Raw genomic sequence first — 9,261 nt, 5'->3', positions numbered from 1 at the left:
AACAAAATGTTGATTGATGCAAGACCACATGGGCCCCCCCACATCTTCCCTCAACACCCGCTAATGTAGCAACGAAGGCTTGCCTTAACGCCACCTTTGGCTAGAATGGGGTGGTACTGGGGGCGCTATTAAGGTAAGGTGACGTGGATGTGGGCACCACCCCAACCGGCCTAAAGACAATGGGGATACAAAGAACTAGCACAACCCTAATAACAAAATGAGATTAGCAATGAGTACGAAGCACTTAAAGGACCCCATTCAATCAAATTCCATAAGGTCCAACAGAATGAAAGACAAATGAGCTTTACTTTGGCTTGAAAATTATACGAGATAACTCGGGCTGATTTTGAGCAAGCTACGAGCTATTTGAACTATAGCTTAAAATAATACATGTATACAACACCGGAATGCATATGATAAGCCTCTTTCTTTACTTGATAATTTAAAAGTATCACTAGTGATTTACATGTATCAGCATTCGGGCCGCAAAAGTGAACAAATTTCATACCAAAAGGAAAACGGGTTATAACTAACTAACTAACTAACTTGAGATATGTGAAAGTCTTCGGGTAACTTGAAACTAGAAGCCGCACCAAACTTTCCTCTGTCTTCATAAACCTCTTCGTCATCACTATCATGTTCGTTATCGTTGGGTGTGCGAGGGGTAGAAGGGTCATTTACACTTTTCGATGGGTAGTTTCCGGTCGCCAATATCTTCACTTGACCAAAACATGAAATCTCGATAGTGACTGTGTCGTTTTCTTTAGGCAGAGGTTGTTTCCACGGCTCCCCATCCATCCTCATGAATGTATGGTCTGTTGCACCCTTGTGAAATTCAAATCGGATTCCTCTTGCCTAAAAATATAGGTTCAGTAACGGGTCATAATGGGTCGGGCTGGGACAGGTTCGGCTGACCCACGAACACTTTTTTCTCTTCTTTTTTTTTAATATTATAAATAACAAAACCAATAATTATGATCACAAAATTATTGTTTGAATAAAATATTTTAGAGGACTTATGTGTTATGAAATATGAATACACTTTAGGCGACTTCCAACCAATTGACATTTTTTTCTTTTATTTTAAATTTTTATTACCCGTTTGGCATATTTTGGGGATGAAATATTATCTGAATCAACCCATAAGTAAATGGGTCGAATTTGTAACTCCACTTTTGAATTTTGATAAAACAACTCAAAATTAAGAGTAAAGTACACGGGTGGTCCTGTGGTTTACCAAAATTTTAGATTTAGTCCCTAGCTTTCTAAAAGTACACAGATAGTCCCTATGGTTTGCACTTTGTAACACATTTAGTCCCTAGCTTTTTCCAAAAGTACATGGATGGTCCTTGTGGTTTGCACTTTGTAACGCATTTAGTCACCAACTTTTTTCCAAAAGTACATGGATGGTCCCTGTGGTTTGCAATTTGTAACGCATTTAGTCCCTAATTTGGACATGCTAAAACCTTTAGATTTGTTGGTTGGGGACTAAATGTGTTACAAAGGGCAAACCACAGGACCATCCGTGTACTTTTTGGAAAGCAAGGGACTAAATCCAAAATTTTGATAAACCACAGGGACCATCTGTGTACTTTACTCTAAAATTAAAATCAAATTGTTACCTGTGCAAGACGGGTCCCGTGCCCACTTGGAGCATATAAAACAGCACCATGCCAAGCATTTCGGAATCCAACAACTTCAAGAAAACCGTCATCGACGTATGGATGAGTCCATTCTTTCTGTTAAATATAAATATATGTATATAAGCGCATGAAGAATCAAGTTTAGCAAGCAGCCATTGGACCTGAAAAAGTCAAAGAACTATGTATTTTCATTATGATTGTATAAGAAAAAGTCAACGGCTAACCACACGAAGTCTCCTTCTGCTTGGTATGCCCCATGGATTGAGTCCACCAGAAAAACTAGGCAAGTTGAGGCAAATAATTGACCGAATGCTGCATAAACAAACAAAAAGATTTTAGTTAAATGAGTCCAAATGATATTTGATATTCACTAGGCCATGTAGACTTTATGCATGGGTTGATTTGGGTTATATTTTATCTCTAACAGGTCATACACGTAAAAACGGGTCAAGTGGGTTGAAGTCATATAAAGTGTATTTTTAAGGGCTTTAAAATCTTCAAAACATTTTATTCAGAAAAAAAGATTGTTGTTGAAATACTCACTAATTAATTATAGCAAATTCATATTTTTGGACAAAAAGTGTTTCTGGTCAACACAATCAGTTCTGTCATGTTCAACGCGTACCAAAAATGGCTCGGTTTGACTTGAACCCATTTTGACCTGTTACCAATTTGCCTAATCGACCCATTTCACCACCTTTATGTGCATTACTCGATTTAAAGTTTGAGACATAATAAATTTTAGCGGTCAATTTAACGACCAATTGTAACTGCATTTTAAAATATTGTAAAATGAAAGCAGCAAAGAAAAGATCAGCGAACGTACGTGGGAGGTACGGAGAGGACTTCCCAGTGACCTGGCTTTCTCATGATCCAAATCTTTGCCAGTTGTGCTATATTCCTGTCATAAGACCACATAATGTGAATCCGATAAATACATCACCATAATAACTTCAGTCAGTTATTACAAATATACGCATTTTCACTGTTTCAAGAAAATCGTTTGGTTTGAATCCTTACGATGAAGATGGATGAGAAAGTGAAGCCCAAAACCATCCTTGTGACAATGTGAGCTTTGCATACGCACTCTGATCAGGAAGAAGTTATGCAACACAATGCTAAGTAAATTATTTAAAGAGAGAATTTATTAAAGTATAAAATGTCATTTTCGTCCCTGAGGTTTGACCACTTTTGTGACTTCCACATTTGGATCCAAAAGATTTAAAATCTTGCCATTTTCGTCCGACTCATTAACTCCATTTTTTTAACGTTAAGTCAGGGGTATTTTCGTCCTTTTACCTATTTGTTAATGTTTATAAGATAAGTCATAACTAGAAAGTCAACAGAGGTGTATCTTTATTTCTTAATAGTGTTTTTTATTTTAATAAAAAAAATGTCTAAAAGGAGGAAATACCCCTCATTTAACGAAGAAAAATGGATGGAGTTAACGCGTCGGATGAAAATGGCAAGATTTCAAACTTTTTGAATCCAGATGCGGAAAAACAAACCTTTGGACAGAAGTCGTAAAAATTGCCAAACCTCAGGGACGAAAATATTGATTGCTCTTAGGTGAAAAACGGTTTAGTAGCTCAGGAACACATGTTAACTCAGATTTTTTATTAAGTGTAGATAGTAAATGAGCACCTGGTTAGCCGCCTGATTTTTGAATTTTTCTGGGTGCAGCTTTCTTTCTTTATGAAACCCATATGAGACTTGTGCATCCATTCCTACAGAAATAAACAATAGAATGTTATTAAAAAAGCTTAAGGAGAATCCAATTATTTATGAAAACTAAATATAGATAAGGAAACCGAGAAGTTAAAAGTTAAAACACTTACCCATGCTAAAGTAGTTCCAAAATCCTCCACGAAATGTGCGGTAACCTTCCTGTAAAAATAAGAAACAGAATAATAATAAAGTTATCAAATGCACTAAATTCTCACTATGAAAATAAAACAAGCAAAAATACTAGATTTAATTAATGATTAAACAATGCTAATAATATATATGTATATAGAGAAAGTTTAAAATACAAGACCTCCTTATCGTGCGATGCGTACACGAGCATCTCAACCGCACATCTGATCTAATCCAGGCCTTCAATTGAACGCGGTGGCACAAAAGTAATAACTTTGCATAATTACACACGTTATTTTGCATAATTACGCATGGGTTGGGTTAAACCCTAATTACGCACTTTTTTTGCATAATTACGCATGAGTTGGGTTAACCCTAATTACGCATGTTATTTTGCATAACTACGCACGTTATATTGGTGGTCGCATATGGCGTATCGTCACACGTTAAGGGGGTCTTGTACGTTAACTGGCCTCTATGTGTATATGTGTGTGTGTTATATCAGCACCTGATCTAATGCATCTGATTGGGAGACACGTTGGACTTCATGGAACGCGTGTGGTAGCTCCAAATATGGTACACCGTCTCTTGGAACTTTCATTCGCATGAGAACATGCCAGCTGGAAGTACAACAAATGTAAACTTTAGCAAGTCTTATAATATATCGAGTATGACGTAGATTCAAATTTGTCTTGGTTTTGCAGAAAGTGGCAGCTGCAGCATTCCTGGTTTGTCGATTTCACTTTAAATAAACTGAATGATACCAATTATCTAAAATTTAATCTTTTAAAGCACCCACATAAAGCTAGATCAAGTTGGTTGTATGAAATTAACATTAAAATATGTAATCAAGTAATAAACTAAAAGAATATCAGGAGTGCAAATGTATTCAGTGCAGTTACAACCAAAAAGGCATGATATCTTGTTGGGTTAATATTCTAAAAAGTCAAAAAATAATAATAAATCAAATGAAGTGAATATTGACTTCAAAAGGCGCGGCCATTGGTGAAAAACTAAAGCATCTAATGCAAGTTATCTTCTTTTTCTTCTACGGAAATAAATTAACTTTGTTTGGTACAAAGGCATTGATTCTTGATTTCTTTCTGTTGCACTTTGTCAATTTATACCGTAAGTCCGAAACTAAACAAGATAAACATCATTTAATATGTCATCTTGAAAATAATTACTTACCTATCAACTTTCATCTCTTTTGCATGTCTTACTTGATCCAGAAACATCTTCACAGATTTAACGTCAGTGCCAGGATTTTTCTTTCCCTATATCAACATAACAAAATATTTTTGTTTTTATTCGTACCAAATTTCTAGAACCTAATTCCGAATGATATAAAATTAGGACCATCATACCCAACCAAATGCATATGGGAGATTGTTTCCGGTTCCTAGCGGCACTGTGGCTACCGGCGGTGGCTGAGCTAAGTTAAGATCAGCGATCGCCCCAAGAATCCAACCCGCAGTTCCGTCACCGCCTGCAACCTAGTACAAACATATTTTTAATAAATAATACTAACAATAAAAGGAAAAAAAGAAACAAAAATATAACATTAAATAAACTTACTATAACTCTTAACCTCCTCTGGATCTCGGGAGCCAATGAATCTCCACTACGTTTAAGTTTCTCTATATTGCAATATAGTTCACGTAGCACCTTATTAGGAGCATTTTCGCTCAAATCAAATACCTATAATACCAACAAACAACATTAAAACATTTCAAAATTCAGAATACGCGCGTCATTCTCAATATTTCTACAGTGTAGCCAAAACTGGTAACCTGATTTTTGTTTAGGAGCGTTTGGTAGCTGATCAAAAGTTCTCCACCGAGTTGGCCACCACTTCTTGAATTGACAAAAACTACCACAGGAGAAGCTGGAATATATGATGGTTTGTTGACTCGTGATTCGCTTAATAGTATGTAATCGGGTATCCAAAAGTCCTTTAAACCGCCATCTTCAGATACGCAAGTAGTAACTTGGCTGCAAGAATAATTTGGTTGTGTAAGGTTCTCTACAACCTTTTTTACTAGTATACTCACGGGACCCACCATTACCCTCAGGTAAATCCCAACTTACGCTAAACAGGTGGCCTTCAAGAGGTTATGAAAGAAAACCAGTGGAAGCAATATTCAAACATGAGACCTCTCCTAGAGAGGAACTGAGAGCTTACCACCGCACCACCACCCCTCGAAGGTTGTTCTATTCAACTTTCACACGCTACCTACTTGCTTAGAATTCAATCTAATGCATTCTTTATTAAAAAAAATAATAATAATTGTGGACCAAGAAACAATGATTTAACAGATTCCAATTGATCCAATTATTTTAAAATGATACAAAAATACCCCCAACTGTATGTGAAGATGACAACATGTGAAGATAAACAAGAATAGATTCTTTCATGATAGACCAGCAATCAAAAAGGAAATCCAACACACTAACGATTCATCTAACTGGATAATCTCCGAATCAACTGACACTAGGAACATCAACAACGAATAATAAACCCTAGAATTTGAATTTCACATTAAAATCCGCATTACCTGTGAGACTGAAACTTCAAATCCTTAGTCATTACTCTCAAAACTGCATCGATAAACCACATAGAAACCGCCAATCAACAGATGCATCAAGTTTCTCATATATGTATATATATGAGAAATGAAAAGGAATCAACAAAACCTAACAGGCAAGGTATAAAATACTACCTGCATGCAAGTGGAAACAACACTCAAGCGATCGGAAATCTTCAAATCCTGAACTAGTTACAGCGGATCAGATTGAAGCAGTTTCTAGAAGAAAGTTGAACAGAGAGATGATCTAGATGAATTGAAAGCAGTTATGGTTGTAAGTTTCAACCCTAGATCAACGAAGACGTGCTGCGAGAATTTGGGGACACAAAAACGCTGAGTTTTAATTGTATTTGAATATTTATGGCTCCTTGATTTCAAATTGTGTTAATTTATAAGTGGTAACGTTCATAAAATTAATTAGGAAGCGTAGACAACTTAATTTGAATTAAGATGTGTAAATATGGATAAAGCCGTTTAGTTAGAACCCCAAATAAAATTCTAATTATTTGACTGGGTTATATATGAAAAAGATTGGTATGTCCGTTTTATATATATGTAAAATGTCAAAATACATGATAACAACAAGGAGACTAAGTTATTTCTTCTAATCTCGAGTTAAATATATTTTTAAATTTAAACTTGTTGATTAAGAATGTGAGATAAGAGAAAACAAAAATAATTAAAAAAAGACTACTTATATGAAAAGTTAATTTAAAAAAAAAAATAAAAAAATAAAAAATTTGAGTTATTGGTTGTCTACAGAGCGAGGTTTTTGGGAATTCCAAGTTGACCTGTAGCCTGTGTGTGTGAAGGGACGACTGAAAGGTTAACTTGCGATTCAAGTTAATTAAATATTATAAATTAATTAGTGGGTATTATCGAAGGTTCTTATACATGTTAGGTTAGGACGTGTGTTTAGATAAAGATCATGTAATTGATTAATAGGTGTCCTAGTTATAGCCTAACACGTCTAGGTTAGCTATATATACCAATCTAATACGTGAGATCTACTGTTCTTGTTCTTCGATTTACATTACAATCTCGTACCAATTTTCTTTAGAGGCTAGGTACTAAGTTCCAGATTCATATGAACCCATTGGGTTTCGAATTTTAAATAGAGTAAGATATAAAAAATACAGAGTGAACCATAAATAAAATATGAGGTAAAACCATCTACAAAAATAATGGATTGTTCAACTACTTAAGTCTTTGACTTGTAAAAGTGCTTTCAAAGTTCAATTTTCACCTCTCACGTTTTTTTTCTAAATGCGAATTTGAACCTCGGGTTAAGCCTTGGAAGATGTATGTAAGTTGTCTTATGAAATGTCACAAAGAAACCACTTAACATGGAACTCCATGATCAAAGCTTGCCATACAGGTAAGGGTGTTCAAAACCGGATATTCGAAAATTCGGATATCCAAATTTCGGATATCCGAAATTTTCGGATACCAGATTTCACTATCCGAATCCGTATCCGAAATTTTGGATACGGATTCGGATAGTGAATCGGATATCCGAATATCCAATCTTTTATTTAATTTTTTTATATTCAGAACCAGATATTTCGGATAGTTTCGGATTTCCGAATATAAGTTTCTGATATTTTTCGGAATTAATTACTGTTTTCGTCCCTGTGGTTTGTCAAAAATTACTATTTCAGTCCATTAGTTTAAAAATTGCGATTTCAGGGACTGAAATCGCAATTTTTAAAGTAATGGACTAAAATAGTGATTTTTGACAAACCACAGGGACGAATACTTTTCGGATATTTTCCGATACTTTTCGGATATTTTCGGATATTTTCGGATACTTCGGATATTTTCGGATACTTCGGATATTTTCGAATATTCGGATATCCAAAAAAAAATAAAAATTAAATTTTCGGTTTAAAATTATTATCCGAATCCAAAAATTCGGATATCCGAAATTTCGGATATCCGAATTTTCATATATTTTGGATTCGGATATCGGATAATTCGGATCGGATTTTCGGATACAAATAGTTTTTGAACACCCCTACGTATACAAATTGAACCATTCTCTCGTTACATTTCTTGTCTATGTGTCGGAAAGTGAATGATGTGTCGTAGTGTAGGGGCTAAATATGTAACTTGGTGTTCTATATAAACACCATTCTTTGTAACCCTATTTTTTTGTACAATACATTTCAATACAAACAATTCTCAACCACAGTGTTTTCTCTATACCAATCAACATGGTATCAAAGCAGTGTTTCTGATTCTTGAACACTTTGCTCATCATCTACAATCTATCCCAGCCGATTCAACCTCAAACCAGAAAAAAAAACCAAAAATCAAACTCTAGAAATTTTGCGTCAGCCCCATTAATCTTTGCAAGAATCCTAAAAAAATTTTATTCTCTCAAAAAAAATCACAGCCGCATACTTTTTTTGAAGGAATACTTCCCAATCATTGGTGGTTTATTGGTGCTCACGTGTGATAAGCATATCCATTTGATTGCCCAAAACCCTATTGGTTTCAAAACCCAAGGTTCGTAGCCACTGTTGAATTTGATTTTTTTTTCAAAACCCTTGCAACTAAATTAAAGATTGATTGGAGCTTTCTCTGGCATACGTGTGACATCTGTGCTTGTGATATCATTTTACAAACTCTGAACAATACAATATTAATAAAATAGTGTGTTTTGATCCCAATGTCTGTCATTTATGTTTGATTTTATGCTCATGTTGATTTTTGATCGATTTCAAACTCTATATCGCTTTCTGGAGAGTTATACGCAAACTGATGCGTAAACACGATCAGTTTAACGCGACAAACACTCCGGAACTTCATCATAAACTTAACATACCTTAAAAACCTTTACATAACTTAGAAATAAGTTTTAAAGGCTTTGGTATGGCAAAAACAAGTTTATTCGCTCTTAGGGACTATTTGCGTCAACTTGCAAAAGTCTGCCGTTTCGTAAGGCAACGTATAGTCCGGAACTTGATCATAAGTTAAACATACCATATATAACCTAAACATGGCTTAGAAATAAGCTTTGATAGGTTCGGTGTGCGAAAACATGCTTACATGATCTTACAGGGGCTAAAAGTGTTAAAAACGGCGTAAGTTTGCATTTTCGCGCATATCTTAGGTCCTGGCCACATCTGGACATCCAAAATTTTTGTACACACTAAAATATTTTTATT

At 35.0% G+C, this 9,261-nt stretch overlaps 1 protein-coding gene across 2 annotated transcripts; it reads right to left on the bottom strand.

The window, feature by feature from the left end:
* Positions 1 to 344: 344 nt before the first annotated feature.
* On the bottom strand, positions 345 to 6,467 carry LOC110873652 (diacylglycerol kinase 5). 2 transcript variants are annotated; one of them, XM_022122634.2, is made up of 14 exons: positions 6,224 to 6,467; positions 6,059 to 6,101; positions 5,294 to 5,495; positions 5,079 to 5,201; positions 4,868 to 4,996; positions 4,692 to 4,777; positions 4,009 to 4,120; positions 3,482 to 3,530; positions 3,288 to 3,370; positions 2,664 to 2,731; positions 2,470 to 2,544; positions 1,868 to 1,955; positions 1,623 to 1,739; positions 415 to 855 (listed from the first exon to the last, which is right to left on the bottom strand). In XM_022122634.2, exons 2-14 carry the CDS (start codon positions 6,088 to 6,090, stop codon positions 538 to 540), a joined length of 1,482 nt encoding a protein of 493 aa, XP_021978326.1. In that variant the 5' UTR covers positions 6,091 to 6,101; positions 6,224 to 6,467; the 3' UTR covers positions 415 to 537. The 2 variants fall into 2 exon arrangements, with proteins under 2 accessions (XP_035832139.1, XP_021978326.1); XM_035976246.1 differs by lacking the exons at positions 6,059 to 6,101; positions 6,224 to 6,467 and having other exon boundaries at positions 345 to 855; positions 5,294 to 5,746.
* Between the last annotated feature and the right edge of the window lie 2,794 nt (positions 6,468 to 9,261).

This window comes from Helianthus annuus, chromosome 8, assembly GCF_002127325.2.
Source record: "Helianthus annuus cultivar XRQ/B chromosome 8, HanXRQr2.0-SUNRISE, whole genome shotgun sequence".
In the NCBI taxonomy this organism is placed as follows: Eukaryota; Viridiplantae; Streptophyta; class Magnoliopsida; order Asterales; family Asteraceae; genus Helianthus; species Helianthus annuus.
The sequence above is the reverse complement of the archived record's forward strand: the minus strand, read 5'-3'. Positions and strand labels throughout refer to the sequence as shown.